At 33.4% G+C, this 19,402-nt stretch overlaps 2 protein-coding genes across 2 annotated transcripts; both read right to left on the bottom strand.

Annotated features, from left to right (window-relative positions):
- Positions 1–5,421: 5,421 nt before the first annotated feature.
- LOC124834662 (uncharacterized) lies at positions 5,422–6,683 on the bottom strand. Its single transcript, XM_088092430.1, has one exon. It carries the CDS (start codon positions 6,057–6,059, stop codon positions 5,625–5,627), a length of 435 nt encoding a protein of 144 aa, XP_087948556.1. The 5' UTR covers positions 6,060–6,683; the 3' UTR covers positions 5,422–5,624.
- A 1,672-nt stretch (positions 6,684–8,355) lies between these two features.
- On the bottom strand, positions 8,356–18,422 carry LOC124834661 (putative hexosyltransferase MUCI70). Its single transcript, XM_047309409.2, has 9 exons — positions 17,713–18,422; positions 11,893–12,183; positions 11,521–11,734; positions 11,254–11,363; positions 10,972–11,171; positions 10,260–10,363; positions 9,286–9,476; positions 8,952–9,151; positions 8,356–8,780 (listed from the first exon to the last, which is right to left on the bottom strand). The coding sequence occupies exons 1-9, from the start codon at positions 17,948–17,950 to the stop codon at positions 8,592–8,594; spliced, it is 1,737 nt and encodes a 578-aa protein (XP_047165365.1). The 5' UTR covers positions 17,951–18,422; the 3' UTR covers positions 8,356–8,591.
- Positions 18,423–19,402: the final 980 nt, after the last annotated feature.

The following is a 19,402-nucleotide window of genomic DNA, read 5'->3' as shown; positions in this document are numbered from 1 at the left end:
TCTCCGCGAAATCCTTGACCAACTTCATATCAAAATCATATTCATCAACCCATTCATCATGAAATCCATATTTGATCCAAATTCATGCTCGTAACTCAACATAAAATAATGTTCAAGTCAATGATACAATCAGACATACAAATCAATAAATATAATTACTCAAAATTTCACCTAATATGATCAAATATTACTAACAATTTAAATAGTTAAAGTATTACGTGGGATGATTATTCTCATTACATATCTCTAATTAAAGATCTGACAGATCAGAGTAAATAACAGCATGTTTAGAACCTATGGTAAAATTTTCAATTCGATCCAACACTTAGTGAAGTGGGAATATTAATTTTACCTAAATGACTCAAAAATAGAATTTAAGATGGGGTTGAGTTTTCTAATAAACCCGAAAATAATTTCTCTAAATATAGACATCCAATTAAAAATTTGAGCGGTCAAAGTGAATTAATATTTCTTAGAAACTACATATTAAAATTTCAGGTTAATCTAACGGTTAACTAGGTAGAAAACGAAGTTTCACTGAGGTAACTTAAGAACAAAAATTGAGTGGTTTTCATATCTACCCAAAATGCAAAATTAATAAATTTAATCAAAGACGTCCAATTAAGAATCTAAGCGATCAAGATAAATTGATATGTATTATGAACCATATATCCGAATTTTAGGTCGATCTAACGGTAAACAAAGCGGAATTAAACTTTTTACTAAGGTAATTTAAGGACAAAATTAAAGTGTTGATCAAGTTACTCAAAAATTTTGAAATTTATTCCTCTAAGTACAAACCTTTGATTAAAAATCTGAACAATCAAAATGAAGTAAGATATTTTAAGAATCATATATAAAATTTGTAGTTTAATCTAACGTAAACCAAGTGGGGATTGAGATTTTACCAAAGTAACTTAAAGACAGAAATAAAGTAGTCATCAGTTTACTCAACATTGTGAAATTCATTTTTTTAATTACAAACCATAAATTAAAAATTTGAACAGTAATTTAAGTTGATAAGGTAACTCCAAAAATGGAAAATAGTCAAGAACAATCAAAACATATACATGTAGACAAATAGCTAACATTTTCTCAATCGAAAATTGTTCCATGTAGCCTTCGTGAAGCTTTCCTCTTCATGCAACGAAAAAACTAAAACCTTATTATAATTTTTTAGCCTTTATTCTTCTAGTTTGCTTGGAGATTTTATTGAATAGGCCATGTTTGGGCCCTATGTGTTTGTATATAAATATATACAATTCTTTTAAAGAGAGGATCAGGTTCCCGCCTACCTCCTTCTATATTTATTTATGTTTACAAGGTTGATAGTCTTCACTCAAGACTATGCTTATTCAGATTTGTATTCTTCTATGCTATCATATGTATGTGTAATGGCTGTCCTTAAATCGTCAGTTTATGTGTTCATTTCTCTAATAAACCAAAAATAAAAATACGAACATGGAAATATGAATTGCCAATGTGATAATAATTATATATTAGTATTTTGTTAGATAATAAATTTTAGATCAACAAAGTACATCAAAGTTCTAAAATATAAGAATACATAAGAGAAATCTAAATATTAAATTATACATAAGAGACCTGAGCCTGTTACGAACGGAGATGTCACAATTGTCAGATTTATATTTCTTAAGTTTGATTTATTTTTTCATAAGTAAGATTTAAGATTTAGGGTGTAATTATTTTGTATTATTTGTTTACAACGTAAAAATGGTATAATAAAAACAAACCTGTTTTCGCTACTTTAGACCGATGAAAAATGAATTTTAGTAGTTATATACAAAAAATAATCATTAATTTGAATGTATTATTTTGATAAAAAAATATTGTTTGATTAAAATTCATCACTGATTATTATTATTAAGTAGTAGTAGATTTTAAGTTTTAGTGGGTGGTTTGATAAATAATGGTTTTAATGGATGGTTCGATAAATAATAGTTTTAATATTATACTTTAAATTTAATTTATTTTTAAAAAAATATGGATAAACTAAGATTTATATTTACTTGTATATTTTAAATTAATTTGATTTCTATGTGAAATTTATACCATTTGTTTCGGTAGATATTTTTGGGATCGAGAAACTAACTTGCTGACGTGTCTGGGCCGCTCGCTTGCTTCCAAACTCTTGCTATTGGCCAATCGGTGTTGGCACAAACCGATCGGTCTCCTTCTTGATGAGGGAGGATATACCTGCAAAAGATACTCTGACGCTTAAGTTAGGCGTGTGATTTGAAGAGTCTCGGCTCTTAGTTGAATATTTAGTGAATGATTATCACTATTGAGTATTTAAGAGTAGCATAGAGTGAATAATGCGTAAGTGGAACCTACCTGGCTTTCGGCCCTGGCTTTGTATTTATAATTTACCTCATGGATCCTGAGTTGATATAAGTCCAATAAAATATAAACAGAACAAGATATAAAAAGATTACCTGAAAATCCGGTTAGTTGTTTATAACCTGCTTTATCAATATCTTCAACCAAATATTTCTATTATTTGGTTTATCAAATATCTGAAATTACGGCCTAAACCCTTTGATTGGGTGGATGGACCGATCGGTCTTAACCACCAACCGCTCAATCAATATTTCATATGATACATCATGCCCCCCAAGTTCGAGTTAAGCGTTAGGCTTTAGCCGGGTTAACTATAGGACTTATGAGTTTGAGGGAGATTGTGTTTTGTTGTATTAGAGAGCTCCTGCCACTCTTGTTGGTGGTTGAGGAGAGCTCTTTTTAGAACTTTTTCCATGTAAACATGAACCGAGAGGGATTTACCTCTCGGCCTTAACCATGAACCGAGAGGGATTCACCTCTCGGCCTTCAATATGAACCGAGAGTGTTTTACCGTTCGACCTTCAACATTAACCGAGAGCGTTTTACCGCTCGGCCTTCAACATTAACCGAGAGGAATTTACCGCTCGGCCTTCAACATTAACCGAGAGGGATTTACCGCTCGTCCTTCAACATGAACCGAGAGGGATTTACCTCTCGGCCTTCAACATGAACCGAGAGCGTTCTACCGCTCGACCTTCGACATTAACCGAGAGGGATTTACCGCTCGTCCTTCCACATGAACCGAGAGGGTTTTACCTCTCGACCTTCGACATTAACCGAGAGGGATTTACCGCTCGTCCTTCCACATGAACCGAGAGGGTTTTACCTCTCGACCTTCGACATTAACCGAGAGGGATTTACCGCTCGTCCTTCCACATGAACCGAGAGGGATTTACCTCTCGACCTTCAACATGAACCGAGAGGGATTTACCTCTCGGTCTTTGATTTTGACCTAGAAGTTCTTCCTAGGGAAGAGGCTTTACCGTTCGATTTTGAGAGGGCTTTACGTCTCTGCTTTGAGCTAGGAGTGTTTCCTAGTGAACGAGCTTTACCGTTCAGCTTTGAGAGGGTTTTCCCTCTCTGCTTTGAGCTAGGAGTGCTTCCTAGTGAACGGGCTTTACCGTTCGGCTTTAAGAGGGCTTTACCTCTCTCCCGAGAGGGATTTACCGCTCGGTATTTGACCTAGGAGTGCTTCCTAGGGAACGGGCTTTACCGTTCGGTTTTGAGAGGGCTTTACGTCTCTGCTTTGAGCTAGGAGTGCTTCCTAGTGAACGGGTTTTACCGTTCAGCTTTGAGAGAGCTTTACCTCTCTGCTTTGAGCTAGGAGTGCTTTCTAGTGAACGGGATTTACTGTTTAGCTTTGAGAGGGTTTTACCTCTCTCCCGAGAGGGATTTACCGCTCGGTATTTGACCTATGAGTGCTTCCTAGGGAACGGGCTTTACCGTTCGGCTTTGAGAAGGTTTTACCTCTCTTCCGAGAGGGATTTACCGCTCGGTCTTGGACTTGATCGTTAATTATGAACTTTGCTGACGAAATTGGCAATCAGTGTTTGCAATAGGAGACTTCCCCTTCGTTAATTAAATTCCATGATACTTTGAGCATGAAGTCCGTTTATGACTAGAGCTTAGTCTGCACTTGCATAGTTGATGGCGTGGATTTTGATATATATTTCTTCAAGATGTTGTATTGCTGAAATTCTCATGATGATATATATTATGGTATATAACCGTATAATAAATGATTCGGTTACCAGATATTATGAATTGCATCGAATAAATAACATAGATAATAAACAAGGTATCAAAACCGTCTTGAGATTTTATAATATTGTTGTTGATAGTTATCTCTAACACAACAATTTCTTTGACTATTTTAATCATGCCAAAAAATGTTTCGGTTATAATAATTAGATAACTATATTTATAGTTATATACTATATATAATATATCATATAATATATTATGGATTATACTATACATATTTAAAATATCTATATAAAATAGTTGTTATAATATCTATTATTAATTAGATATTTTATGAAATATTCATATTTCAAAAAATACTTATCTTGTTGATGACGTCTCACGTAGAGATGATGATTCATGAAGTGTAGTTTTCACTTTGTCAAAAGTTTCTGGTGTTGATCTGAAATAGTGATGTCGAGACCGAACGCTCGTCTTAGTTTCTTGTGGTTTCTAATCATCTTTCTAGTGCTTTGTTGTTCCTCCATACTCCTCGTGGTCACCATTTGGGTTTGCCGTTCGGCCCCATGGTGGGCGCCAAAATGTTTCGATAGATATTTTTGGGATCGAGAGACTAACCTGCTGATGTGTCTGTGCTGCTCGCTCGCTTCCAAACTCCTGCTATTGGCCGATCGGTGTTGGCACGTGTGATTTGAAGAGCCTCGGCTCTTAGTTGAATATTTAGTGAATGATTATCACTATTGAGTATTTAAGAGTAGCATAGAGTGAATAATGCGTAAATGGAACCTACCTGGCTTTCGGTCCTGGCTTTGTATTTATAATTTACCTCATGGATCCTGAGCTGATATAAGTCCAATAAAATATAAACAGAACAAGATATAAACAGATTACCTGAAAATCCGGTTGGTTGTTTATAACCTGCTTTATCAATATCTTCAACCAAATATTTCTATTATTTGGTTTATCAAATATCTGAAATTACGGCCTAAACCCTTTGACTGGGTGGATGGACCGATCGATCTTAACCACCAACCGCTCAGTCAATATTTCATATGATACATCACCATGGAAAACTTTTGACACAAGCATCCATTATAAGAAAACAGATATTTTAAAGGAAGCTTGGGTTTTGAGAGAAAAAAATGGGCATCCTACACTTTTACACAAGTGGTTGAGCATTTAGTAAGAATTGTTTATTACAATAGTACTTCAAAAAAGTGAAGAAAGAAACAAGTCGTAGAATCTTTAAAATTGTCTTTCTCAATAACCATATTATTGACTTGAGATGAATGGAGTGGCCATTTTGGATTCCTTTTGTAAAACCATATGCTTCTCACACACCTCCATAGAAAAATATTCTTCAACCAGGAATCAAGGAGACTGATTAATTAATCCCATTTACATGTTTACATTCATAACTGTCATCATCTATGCTTTTGTAAATATGGATAAATTTACATTGAAAACACAAACTTTCACACAAGTGAATCCAAGAAACAAGTACAACACAAAGGCCTAAGGTTTTCCATGGATGCTACACTATACAATATAGCAAAAAACTAATCATACTTCTCTCTCCACAAGTAGACAAGAAAGAAGAGCCAGGAAGTGGCCAACGCAATGTCCCCAACAGCATGTCTAGGCCAGTCATGGGCAAGATCTTCAAGCTTCCTTCCAAAGTAGAATCTCCAAACTGCCATAGATATGTGAAGAAAGACACACCCTTTGGCAAAGAAACTTTGGAACTCCCAGTCCTTAACACAAGCAACCATGAACACAAGGAATCCAATTGTGAACAACAACAAGCCAGAGAACGAATCTGAGGTTTGAATCAGTAACTGATCATGAGGTGTTGACCCTTGAAGCTTGCTTGCTGTCTTTGGTCCATGCCCCAGCACACATATCTCTTTCGAATAAAACACCATTAGGACTCCACAAGTCAAAGCTATTGCAGAATGCAGAACACATATTAGGAAAAAGCAAGAAGAACCCATTCCTCCAAATTCCAAAAACCCTTTCTTTTTTCACACTCAGCTCAGCTTCTTCCCCAGTAAAGGCAGTTCAAATCTCAAGCTCTAGTTACTTCACTTACCAGTAGTACAGTAACAGTGATAACAGCAACAGAACCAAATCTGTGACATGACCAATCCTGATTCTAGTTTGAAGCATGCTAACTTTTTCATCATCACCCTTTAGAACTTCAACCGAACAAATCAGAAGCTTAGTCTACTCAAATTTCAGACATGGCATCAAAAGGATGCTGAACTTCACCTTGATCACAACTTGTTGACAGATTTCAGCAAACCAGTTTCAATTTGGTACATAAAGGCTGAGAGGACTTACACAAAGATGGAGAGAGGACTAGAAGATTAAGTTTTGAGATTGAGTAGAGAAGGAGCTTGATGAACGAAGGTGATGTTGTGTTACCATAAATACCTCATAAATTGGATCCATATTTCATGCAGACATCGCCATGGTTTTCTGGTGGCCTCCTTTCTTGTTTGTTCTACTAGGCAATTAATTGAATGGTTGGTGGGTCATAGAAATGGGTCTACATGAGATTATTCAGAAAATGTTGTCGTTATATTTGGCATTTTCAAACTTGTAGGCCACGACATTTTTATATTTGTCAAAATACTAAAGGGGCTTTCATTGTAGACATCATTCATAATTTTGTACTCATTTAATCTTAAGGATAAGTATGCCAGAAATCTATGATCTGCCACCCGAATTCTAAGTATCTTGTTTTGGTTTTGGTGTGTGTGTATGTGGCAGTCTGGGAGAAATTCACTCATATGCTTTTTTATTTTATAATTAGGAGAAACAAAATGAAAGACGTGGCGGCAAAAGATAAACAGAAAAAAAAAATCTACAAAAAACTATCAAAATATATTGTGGGAGTAATTAATATAACTCTTGTATTCTATAAATTGTTTATAAGAAAAATATATCTGAGAAATCATTGTATATTCTTAGAATAGTTATCAACACTACATAAAAAGAACAGTTATATTTGTATATTCTGATCATCGTTAAATATAAATATATTAAACTACAATTTGTTCAAGTTGTGCTATCTTTCAAGTGTATTATATTCTAAATGAATTTAATTTAACTATCTTGGTACGAATATTTTCTCTCATTTTTTTTTCTTTAGAACGTTGATTAGTTTTGAACGAAAGTTAAGATTTTGTTTTCCGGTTCTAAATCTCTTTTACTGATCTTGATCTTGTTAAGATTTTTAACGAAAGTGCACATTCACTGGTAAGGAATTTTACAATTTTAAATTAATCTTTAAAATCTATAAAATTTATAATAAGATATTAGTGATAGAGAAAGTGGGAAAACTATCTTTAAGAAGTAAAATCATAGTTATCCATAATATAATAAAAAAAAGGAAAATATAATTTCTAAAATTGGAAAGAGAAATTTCTGATTTAAATGTATCTCTAGTAAGAGTATACTTTACTAAATATAATTATATATATTCAGGTATCATTGGTGTCACTTAGAAAAGGAAAAAAAATTAGATGCAAAAATTTGAAGAATGTTCAATTGTAGGCTGGAAATGCGAAAATTGTAAGTTTGTCAACGTTTCAAGAATATTGAAAATGTCAAAATTTGACTAATCCAAATATGGAATATGATAAAGATTTGTTTAAAGAGATTTTTAAGAACAAGAAATGGTGTTCAGATGTTTTAAAGTACACGAAAATTGCCAAGTGTTGTTGGAATACACTTGAACAATAAAATAGAGAATTATATCTCTTTCAAAAGTTAGTGACAAGACAAGCGATTTCACACGCAGGTTTGGCAGTGAATGACTATCTTTTCACTTATTTATTCCTTCATGCAATCTCTTTTTATTAATGCCAGTGGTCACTTATTCTAATTTTTCATTTATCTTTCTGAATAATGATATACATTTGAATTGTTTCTTCTTAAAAGTCAATTACTTTTTGTCTTAACATAGAATTTTCCATGTTTAATAAATCAGATACTAATCTCGAACATGGCATGATTTTCACTGATACAGTATAACCATTTTCGGTTTCACTTATTTTCAGGGGGAAAAACCCAAACATTTAGCCCATTTTAGAGAAGATTTTCTTTTTCTAGAAAACTAATCTTTCAAAAATTATTCGTAAAAAGAAAATCTAACCATACACACTGTTCTCTCCACAGGGCAACTTTTATTTCTGTAATTTTTCAAGCACTGTTACGAACATCCAACAGAAACACGGATCCAAACACATTCTACAAAGACTACAACTATATAGCAACGGTAGGGCAGAGAAAAAATTAGTGATAATTAAGTGTGCAAAATGCACTATTGAGAACCCCCCCTTTTTTTTTCTTTTTCCTTTTGGAAAAAGGGGGTAAAGATCTTTCAAAGATATTTACAATTCATTAAGCAACAGCTTCAAAATTGTTGTGAGCTCTTTGAAGTATAAATTTGCAACAAAGAATGCATGCATTTACACTTAATAAAAAGAAAACAAAAAGCCTCGTGGAAGAAGATAACACTAAACCAAAAAGTGGTTCAAAACATTGCTGAATACTCTATGATGATGCTTTGGACCTGATCTCCTTTCTCCTCTCCAACGTCTAGGATGATTCCTCATCTGAAACTTGTTATAATAAGCAGCTGGACTAGGACGCCGGATTACAACAGCTGGTGGAGGCATGTGTTCCAAAACGTCTCTATGGTAAGTCTAGTAGAATTCATCACAAACCACCAACATCAAAATCCAAACCATTGAAGAGGAAATAAAGCACATGCTAAAAGACCTTCACAAACATTTGCAAATGCATGTTGACTTCATAAACCAGTAAGCTTTTTCTAACAGCTAAACACAACTGCAGGGCAAGACGCAAATACAAACCTGTATCACAAAGTTACGTCTTTCACAATCCATAAACATGTTAATTCTCCAACCAGTTTTTGCCATTATTTTGTCTCTTACTGTGGAAAAGCTTAATTGATCCCTGGAAGTAAAGCGATCAACTTCGTTGAACCATAAGCAAGTAAAAAGATTTGTAATTGGAATGTGCTCTCTTATGATAACACACCCTTCAGGAACATCTGCAGAAACTCAGCCATAAGCAATACTTCAGACTTTTAAGATGGAGGAACTATTATATGCAAGCACAGGCACAGATGTGAACACATAAGCCATTTTACATATGCAGGCATGAATATATCAAAAAAATTCCTACCACTAGTTATAGGAAGCTTGTCTCTGGAATAATGAGTTAAGCCATCGTATAATTTATAAAATCGAATTTGGTTATCAATGGAAGCATTTTCATATTTTCCAGCAGCTTTATTAGCCTCAGCTTCAACAAATACATCAAAGCGTCTATAGTGTCTTGAAATCGCAAAAGTAGCATTTGGGCGCCACAAGAACCTGAAGGATATGAAAGGCAATGATACTTAAAGATATTAGAAATATACACTTACAATTTATGGTTGCATATATCCTCTTCATATGTTGTGCTATAAAATAAAGGCAAATGACCAAGATATTAGATTAAATACTATGACTTTTCATTTAATACTATATGTTTTAACTCCCTAGCAATTGTCCTAACGATAGTAATTAACGATGCTCAAGTTACCAGTGGTTCAGCAAAAGTAAAGATAATAGGAGTCATTTGATCATATCATTACTTAAACAGAGAGACCAGAGTCCGTATAGTGTAATAAGAAGATTCAATTTAGAAAGTTGGATATGTGGATTGCTGGCTATTTATAAGCTTTAACAAAATATTCAATTAGAAAATACCAAGAGAACTACTTGAAATTTCTCTTTGCTATATATTATAGATAGCATAGCTTGCTAGAATCCGACTGCACCACATCAAATGGTAAAAGATATGCACTAGTATAAATAAACCGTGTAAATCTGCTGAAAATCATTTAGCCAATAATAAAAGTAAATCCTTTAAATATATGGTTATTATTATAATATCCAAAACTTGTCAAATCAAAATCAATTTACAACTAAATGAACAAACAAAACTACATATTTTCATCAGAATATAATTGGAAGCAAACAATGTCATTGTGTATTCTCAAGTCTGACGGTAAATAGAATAAATAATAGCAAATAAAAATGTATCCCACCAAATACAAAAGAAATAAAAACCAAATTAATTTTTAGTAAAATAGAGAGCAGAGATTGCTTTACCTCTCAATAACCTGATATGGGTCCACGACGAGCTCAAGCTTCCCGTCAATCCATATAGAATATCGGGCATTAGGGAAGATCCTGTGTAAAAGAAGTTTTGGAACCTGTAATAAGTTTTGCGGCATCGTGAGATCACATAAAGTTTCAGAAAGGGGAATGTATAAAAAGATCTTATTCAACTTCAGTAGAATATATATCTAATTATTTTGTGAGTCCTTCGTAATAAAGCAATAATTCAGAATTCCTTCTCACAATATTTTTTAACCAATTCCTTTTCCTTCCCTTCTCAGCTTTCCAAACAAGTTTATATTAAATTAAAGCATTCATAACAATAATTACTCTAGTACAAAACAGTCTACATTATGAAATCAAATGCTACATAATATTTAAATACATAAAAAATCAATTCCTCAATAGAAGCCTCAACTCTTTGCTTTCAACTCTGCGCTTCTATACACTCTTATTGTGTTATTAATACTGTATGAACTAGTAAAATCATTTCCCCAATCACAAAACATGGTGAAATGTTGAAGAAAGTGGAAATAAACAAAAATAAAGGCCAAGGTTAGGCCAGAAATCAAAAGCTGCAATTGAAAAGGGGGACCGTGTCTAGAAATGATAGAATATCTGCTGAAAATTGTACAACTTTCAAGAATGCGCACAATAGATTTTACTATAATAAATAGTGAGAAGCAAAAAGTAAGCTGTCAACCTTTCCGTTACGCCGAGAATCAGCGTAAGGAATATTATGGACGACAATGATTCTCCATAATCCAACTCTCCTGCTGCTACTCAAAATGCTGGCATTCTTCATAAACATTTCTGTTTCTTCATCAATGAACATATAGAAAGGAATGTTTCTCTTTGCTTCTGAACTGATGTTCCTGGGCTGCTGTATAACATCATAGTTTCCTGGCATAGATAGAAGGAACCATGTGAAGAAGAAAACAAACAAAAAGATGCATATCTGTAGGAGATTAGCCATAAGCCATACCGAATATGGCAGATGCAACAATGACATCATGGTACTTATCCAACTCTAAGAGATCAGCCTCGTCAAAATCAAATCCAGTCCCACGACCAGGTCTGCTTCCTTTGACAAATCTGATAAGAGTTTATGCCAATGCAGGAAAAGGAATAAAAATACATGTAGTAAACAAAACACTGATACTAATGTGGGGGTGACTTCTAAAAATTCTTCAAGGAATATTAATCTCCAGACTGGGAGAAAATTAAATATAAATAACAAAAAAGAACTAACCCGCAGTGCACTGTCATGGTCTCTTTTATATCAAAAGCAGCATTCCTTTCTTCCAGAGAAGGGTATCCACCAAAATCAGAGCCACCATGTCGGTCACTATTAATTGAATTTTCATCATGCACATATGTCAAACTACGAAGTATAGGAGATTTTGATGGGGAACTTGGCATACTAGCTATAGCTTGCTTCACTGGAATATAACACACAGGGCATGCTGAAAATGAAGAGAGCAAACCCGATTACACGAATTCTAGAGGGACAATAACTAAATATGCAGTGTGTGTACGTGAAAATAAGATGTTATTGCTCATATTCGGGTTAATAATTTGAGTTAAGAAATGAAAATAGGCCAAATGGAAAAACAAGACTTACGGCGTGGTCCAGTTCGTCTTCTATCAACTGGTGGAGGCGGAAATGCAAAATGGTCACAACGATGTCTCCAAGTAGGGAATTTTGCCCTTTTGCCTTTAGACTTGGACAAGGACAATGAAGAAGGAGCAGAAGGTGGCCTTGATGTGCTTCTATATCTACTTGTCGATGAGAACACTCTAGAAGAATTACTATCCTGGGACTTATCTTCTACAACTCCTCTAGGTCTTAAAATTCCATACCTAGTAACGGCATAAGATCTCGTATCTTCAATTTCACTCGTGATGCTTCCACCTAGTTCATCACAACACCAAAATACATTGTAAACATACATATTTTAAATCATAATCGAACCTTATGAAGATAAACAGGCATAAAACCATGGGAAGTCCTAAATCAAATCACTATATCTCAAATGGTGTCTTAACTCCTAACCAATATAACTTCAACTTTAGAAAGAAAAGAAAAACAATTGAACAACAAGACATGAACTAACAATTCCAGAAAGATCAAAACTAAAACACATTATACTATCACTTATTGATCTTAAAAATTTATAAGATGCAGAGTGTTGAAAATTGCACATCAATTAAAGATAAGACCAATTTAAAATATATATGTAGATATAAACTCACTTTACAAGCTAGTTTTTGGAGAATTAAATTTAAAATCTCCTTCTTAACATGCTATAAAAATGAGTTAGAGTTTATCCTAACGAAATTTGTGTTGGACACATCATTCTACCTGTTATCGGACCGCTATCAAACCACTTATTAATGTATAGTCCTGTACCCAAAATATATATACTTTGGTGTAAAGAGATAGATGTATTAAAAGCTCTACATTAACTAGAAATAAGATCAATTTAGAGTATATAAATCTCATCTTATAAACTGGTTTGTGAGGTAAAATTAGCTTAAAATCTCCTTCTTAACACAAAATATCATTGAGATAGCAAACGAAATTTTATGGTACACCGCCTTATTACTTCCTCCATCCTACAACGACCGGCACATTTAGCCTTCTAAAAAGTTCCAAAATAGATTGTGTGCTCACCTTTGAAGCATTATTTTTTTTTCTAATTTCTCCTAAATTTAATTATTTTCTCCATTTCAATAAAAGTAATGCATTTATAGGAAGAGTAATGGTGTGATTGGATAAAAAATTCTAATTCAGTAATTTCGTTTTAGAGAAAGTTAAAATATCGTGTGATAAAAAATGTTGTTTAGATGGAACAGTTTTAAAAAATTGAAATTCTAGAAATTCAGATTAATTTGATTATTTGAAATTATAAATTTTCAAATTTCACATTAAAGTAAATTTTAAAAATTTTAAAATTATCTTTTTTTCAAAATTATGTTTCCTTTCTTCGTACAATCTTCTCGAATCGGCTTCAGCCGTGACATTTTGACTCCTCACATTGGGACATCATCATCAACTTAATTAAGACAAGAAATTTGTCGGTTTGTTTAAGGTTAAGTCCTTGTCAGCTTGACATTTTTTTTTATTGTTGTTGACAATTTTAGATCAGAATCAATTTTAATTAATTTTTTTACCAATATTCTTAGATTTATTTTTATTAATATGTAGATTAATATTATTTTTCAATCAATATAAGTTAGAATTGTTTTAGTTAACATTACCGTTTTTCTATTGATGTCAACCTGATAGGTCTTGGAAGGTTTATGTCAGAAAAAAATAGAAAGAACAGTTAGTAAGTGGAGGTTGGAGGAGTTAGGAGGAGTTTTATAGCAGTTAGCAGTAGTTTCTTTGGGATCTGTCCTGTGTAAGGGAAAGTTTTTCCCTTGACTGTTGTTGATTGCTTTCACTGTTTCCCATTCAATAAAACTGTTTTTCCCTTGTGAGAATTCATAAACTTGTTGTGATTATTGACTCTAAGATAGTATCTAGGTTACTTGATACCAAGAATATTAGAAAGTGGGTTTTAAGCCTAACTCAACCCCATAAAACCGGCTTGTAAGATAAGGTTTGCACCTCACTTATATATTATATTTTGGCCTTATCTCTAGTCGATGTGGGACTTCCAACACACCCCCTTCACGCCGAGGTATAGACATCTCGTGCGTGATAGTAGAAATTGGGTGGTCCAATAACGGCCCGATAGCGGGTGAAATAGAAGAATAGAATGTCCACATAGAACTTGCTAGGATAGGCTCTAACCATGGCTCTGATACCATAATAGAAAGTGGGTTTTAAGCCTAACTCAACCCCATAAAACCGGCTTGTAAGGTGAGGTTTGCACCTCACTTATATATTATAATTTGGCTTTATCTTTAGTCGATGTGGGACTTCCAACAAAGAGACCTAACACAACCACACTTCTTTTCTTTTTTAATTGATGACAATGTAGATCAAAGATATTGTACGGCCAATACAAGTCAATGGTACTTTTTATTGGAATCCAAATGTGAATTTAAGTCTCACATTAAAGTTAAGTGTCTTATAAGGTAGAAAACTTATGTATCTATTGTCTTAAAGTTTTTTGGGTTGGAGGTAATATCAATTTCTATGGATTAGACCTGTGTCTAATTGGTGTTTGTATCTTCTGCGGAATTCTCCACTCAAAAGATGGTGACCAGTTTAGACGAAGACAAGGGTTTCAGACAAACGTGTCTCATTGTGGTATAACGGCGATATAAGAAGGTAACCATTGAGGTCCTCATAGTTAGGAATGTTTGTGTTCAAAAGGGAATACCAACACAGAAGGAACTCATCCTTGAAGGAAAGATTGGTAGAAACCTATTCCCTTAAGGTTTTTTGTTGGGCTCATGTCTCATTGGAATTGTATCTCCTTGGTGAATTCTCCACTTGAAAGACTCATTGGTATCAAAGCAATAGTTTGTCTTGTGAACCACTGAGGATAAAGGTTTTAGGAAATTGTGTCCCATTGTGGTATAATGACAATATAAGAAGGTCACCATTAAAGTACTCATTGTTAAGAATGTTTGCACTCAAAAGGAAAGTATACTAATGTAGAAGGGACTCACCCTTATGGTAAAGATTATTAGAAATCTAAATATAAGTTTAAGTCTCACATTAAATAAAAATGAAAAAGTTGAATGTCTTATAAGATAAAAGACCTATAAATCTATTGTCTTAAAATTTTGGTTGGAGATGATGTTAATCTCTTATATGAGTGGAGTTCACGTCTCATTAGTATTATAACTTCCAAGTAAATTCTCTCCACGAAAAACTCACCACTAATTGTTGCTACTCAAGGTTTTCCCAACTAACATTAGCATACTATTTATTTTTCAACAATGTCAAAGATACTATTTTTCAACTAATATAAAGTCAAGGATGTTTAATCATCATTGATGGAGTTATTTTATTATTAACATTTTTGGAATTAATTTTTCGTTTAGGCTAGAGATATTTCATAGTAGAGGTAAGTCAGGGTTTTATTTTTCAAAGGGTGTTAGCCAGTTTTTTTTAGTTAGTGTTTGTTGTGGGTATTTGTTGGCCCATGTTTATAACAACTGTTTTTCAATTTATTTCACTAATGTTAGTTATTTTTAGTAATTATCACTTCGGGAGATTTCCAACCTACAATAGAAAGGTTGATGAAAGAACCTAACGAATATCATAAGAGACTAATCTCAATCCAAGTTAGTCAAAATGATTATATATAATATCAATTAAAAATAACATCAAAGATGACATTAAAAAAAAATCAACGTCAATTAAAATTTTTTGACCCACTTTAGTTATATTTTGAATTATTAAGTATTGTTTATATTAAGATAAACCTTCTGAATTTAGTGATAATTCAAAAACTATCCAAACAGAAAAATAAAAAATTAATTAATTTGAATTATCTTATCTAACTAAAATATTTAAAAATAAAACAATAATTTAAATTTAATATATTTTAATTTTCTTTAAATTGAAGCCACTTTAGGACTGTTTTACTGGAAGAGTTTCAAGAAGTAACAATCTTTTAATGTGTGAAAGAAACTTATACTGTAGTGATTTTAGGATGGAATGAGTATATTACACAGATGCAAAGCAAAGTGTGTTTCAAGGTTTAAAAATGTATTCCCAAAAATGTGAATTTGGGAAAGGAATATTTCCGTTTTTCATTAGCTTTGAAAAATTATTCCTGCTACTGTGTTTGTTTCAAGGAATAAAGATTTTTCTTTTTTGCATGAGGAATGAACAATTTTCATGTTTGTAATGATTTTCAAAAAATTATTCCTATGTATTTATCATGTTTGAGAAAGTACCCACACTTTGTTTAGATTCACTTTTAGTGAGAAAGTTATATTCCCGAAGAAATCTGGGAATTTATTTTCTAATCTAATTATTTCCATTTACATTCTTCATTTTTATTCTTATATTTCAAAATTTTGAAAATAATTCTAGGAATGTTAAAACGTATCCAATCATTGTCTTAAAATGCTTTTAGGAAAATTATCACAATTCATAATATTCTTAGAAATGTGATTCTAGGAGATGCAATATTATACCTCACAACAAACACCCCATGAGTATTGATCACGTCCTAAAAGTATATATGTGGTATTTCCCTTCACGTTTACTTCCATAGTGAAGCATAAAAAGGTTATTATCTAACCGATCAGAACTTACTCATCCTTCTACAATAACTACACTTTAAACAAGACCATTATGGACCGTAAGTAAAATTCTACTCTTGCTTTCTATTATAAATTGTTTTGAATTTTAAATAATATTCCTAGGAGAATTAAAATTCAGCCAAACCTATTCTTAAATTTACTCAAATAAAGTAGGACAGTAGATAAATAAGTGCTGCTGTCAGTGATACTTTCCAATCAAAATTGGAATTTAACTTTGCAGTTGAGAATTCTAGTAAATGTCAGTAATATGAGTTTGTCCTAAATATTAATTAATGGTTCGAATATTTCGTAGAAATGTCATTGCCATAAATCCTACATAATTATATCTTGAAATGATGCCAAGAATTCCAACAACTCGACAAAGAGTATATACAAGCCATTTCAATCCAGAGTGAATAAGGATTCAGGAAAAATTACCATACTTTCTAGAACAATAATGGTTTCATCCAATTTTCGAAGTGTCATTAATTATCCTTGTAAATTGAAAAACAAATTCTGTAATTGACCTCTATCATAAACATGTGCAGTTTCAAACGATTTAATCATTGATTTTTGTAACTTATTCGATTTACTGTGTTTTCTCACAGGAAAGCAATAAATCAATAAAGGATCTCCCATCGAAACAATTCTTATGAATGGTTTTCTACATTAAAAAATATTATTCGTAATCTTCATTGTGCATACCATCATTAATTGATTTACAGTAGATTTTATATTAATAAAAATATGCAAAAAAATTCTAAATAACTTCTACTTTTATATTTTCTTAATTTAAATTTAATTATGAAACATAGTGATATGTATTCTGTTGGTATGAAATTTGACAAAATATTATTTTCTATTCTTAAGAAAAATTGTTTGTAGCAGTAACTCTAGAAGATGTATTTCAAGCAACAAATGATTATCCTAAACATACCCTAAATAACTACTAACCATTGAGATGTTTAATTGGTTATAAAAGTTTTACCAAAATTTTTATTACACTCTTCTTTAGTTTTATTCTTACTTGTTACTTACATAATATATAAAATAATAATTAAAAATAATTAGATTAGTGTGAATATATAATGAAATAAACTTAGAATTATAACATCAGTGAATTTAAAAATGATCAGAAGACAGAAAGGGAAATGGTGGGAATATATCTAGGAGGCATTGATAAGGTGAAAACGAAAACATAAAATATGAAGAGGAAGTAACTAACCTCTGTAAACAGTGAAACAGCCAAAAAGGAAAACACAAAGGCCAAGGGCAAACATGAAGAGCATTGCGACCCTGACTCGCCCAAGGCGCCGGCAAATAAAAAAGAAACCCCTCTCTTTCTCTCTGGGGTTGTAGAGGAGCGTCTTTGAAGGTCTACGCACAAGCGTGGCCACAGAAACGTTGCCGTTTTGCAGCGAACCATAGCTCCCCGTGCGCACACCCAATGACACCCCAGTCATCGTTCTTCTCCCTTCAATACCATCACCTTCCACAACTCTCCTCTCTCTACCACTATTTTCCAATTCCCCCAACCCTTTTCCTCAACAATATCAAATTATTTAACACCAACAATAGTAATCAGCAATTGATAATGATTAAAAATAGTGAAAACACCCGCGAAGTGCCAACAACCTTAATCTCTTCACATCACGTTGTATCCCACCCGTTCCAGGGTTCGCGATTCGTTCGGGGAGCTGCATTTGCCAGGACGCGTGTGGGGTGTCAGAAACGGCCACTGATCGAAGGAGGGTCGGGTACGACGGCGAATGGTGGAAGCGACGACGTCGGGAGCGCCGCCGGCGTTGTGGCGGTGGCGAGGTGGAATCGGAGATCGGAAGTGGAAATGTGAAATTATGGAATGTGATTAGGGAGCGAGAAGAGGATTGGAGATGGATTGACGCATAGCGTGAATGGAGGGAAGATGCAATAGCCTCTTTTACCAGAGGAGGTAGATGCACGCGCGATTTTGCATGGGCCTCAGACCCAAATTAACGTTCCTCCAAAAACAAAAAATTCCGAGGCAAAATCTTTCTGCCCCTCCATACATTTCTTTCTGTACCCATATGTCATGTGAAAAGACATTTATGTCCTTATCTTCTTCCTCCATCATCTTCCTTTTTTGATAGTGCAACCCTCTCCTCCTTCTTCTTTCTTTAAAATGTATTTTTTATTTTGTGTTCCAAAAATTACAATTTAAAATATAACTTTTACATTTGATATTTATGCATTTTGGAATCCCCGAATTATGTATTCCAAAAAAAATAAAATTAAAACATTTTAAATTAGGGTGTTGCTCCCTCCACCCCCACACATCTCTTCCTCCACCTCCCCTTTACTATTTTGCCCCTTCCTCCACCTTTCCTTTACTATTTTGCCCCTCAGTAAAATTTTATTTTTAAAATTGTTGTTTTTTAATTTTATTCATTTATAACATATTTCACTGATAACCTACGTAGTTTCTTGTATGAGTAAAATATTTTTCTACAAAGCTTGGTGATCGTGAAAAGAATTATCAAACAATCTTCTTCTTGTTCTCGGTGCAGTACGTGGTGCAGTGCGTTTATGGTGTAGTGTCCTTGTCGTGGTTCCTCTCCAGGTACGTAGTCATAATCCTTCCAATAATCCTAAACCCTAAATCCTTCCCATACTTCCAATAATCCTTTTAATATCCAAGCCTACATGAGCCGCAAAACGTAATAAAATAAAAACGAAACGTAAAAGGAACACTGCCTATGGACGAATGACATCCTTCAACGGATGTCAACATCCGTTTAAGGCAAAACGGATGTCAACATCCGTTGAAGGCAAAACGGATGTCGACATCCGCTTTGCCTTCAACGGATGTTGACATCCGTTGAAGGATGTCATCCGTCCAGAGGCAGTGTTCCTTTTACGTTTCGTTTTTATTTTAT

Source organism: Vigna umbellata, chromosome 6, assembly GCF_029865625.1.
Source record: "Vigna umbellata cultivar VRB3 chromosome 6, Vumbellata_1.0, whole genome shotgun sequence".
Classification (NCBI taxonomy): domain Eukaryota; kingdom Viridiplantae; phylum Streptophyta; class Magnoliopsida; order Fabales; family Fabaceae; genus Vigna; species Vigna umbellata.
The sequence above is the reverse complement of the archived record's forward strand: the minus strand, read 5'-3'. Positions and strand labels throughout refer to the sequence as shown.

Coding starts and splice junctions, on each gene's coding strand:
- LOC124834662 (XM_088092430.1), bottom strand. CDS start 6,059: ATGGGTTCTTCTTGCTTTTTCCTAATATGTGTTCTGCATTCTGCAATA.
- LOC124834661 (XM_047309409.2), bottom strand. CDS start 17,950: ATGACTGGGGTGTCATTGGGTGTGCGCACGGGGAGCTATGGTTCGCTG. Junction 12,184..17,712: donor CTGTTTCACTGTTTACAGAG/GTTAGTTACTTC, acceptor GTGATGAACTAG/GTGGAAGCATCACGAGTGAA. Junction 9,152..9,285: donor CAAGCTTCCTATAACTAGTG/GTAGGAATTTTT, acceptor GAGTTTCTGCAG/ATGTTCCTGAAGGGTGTGTT.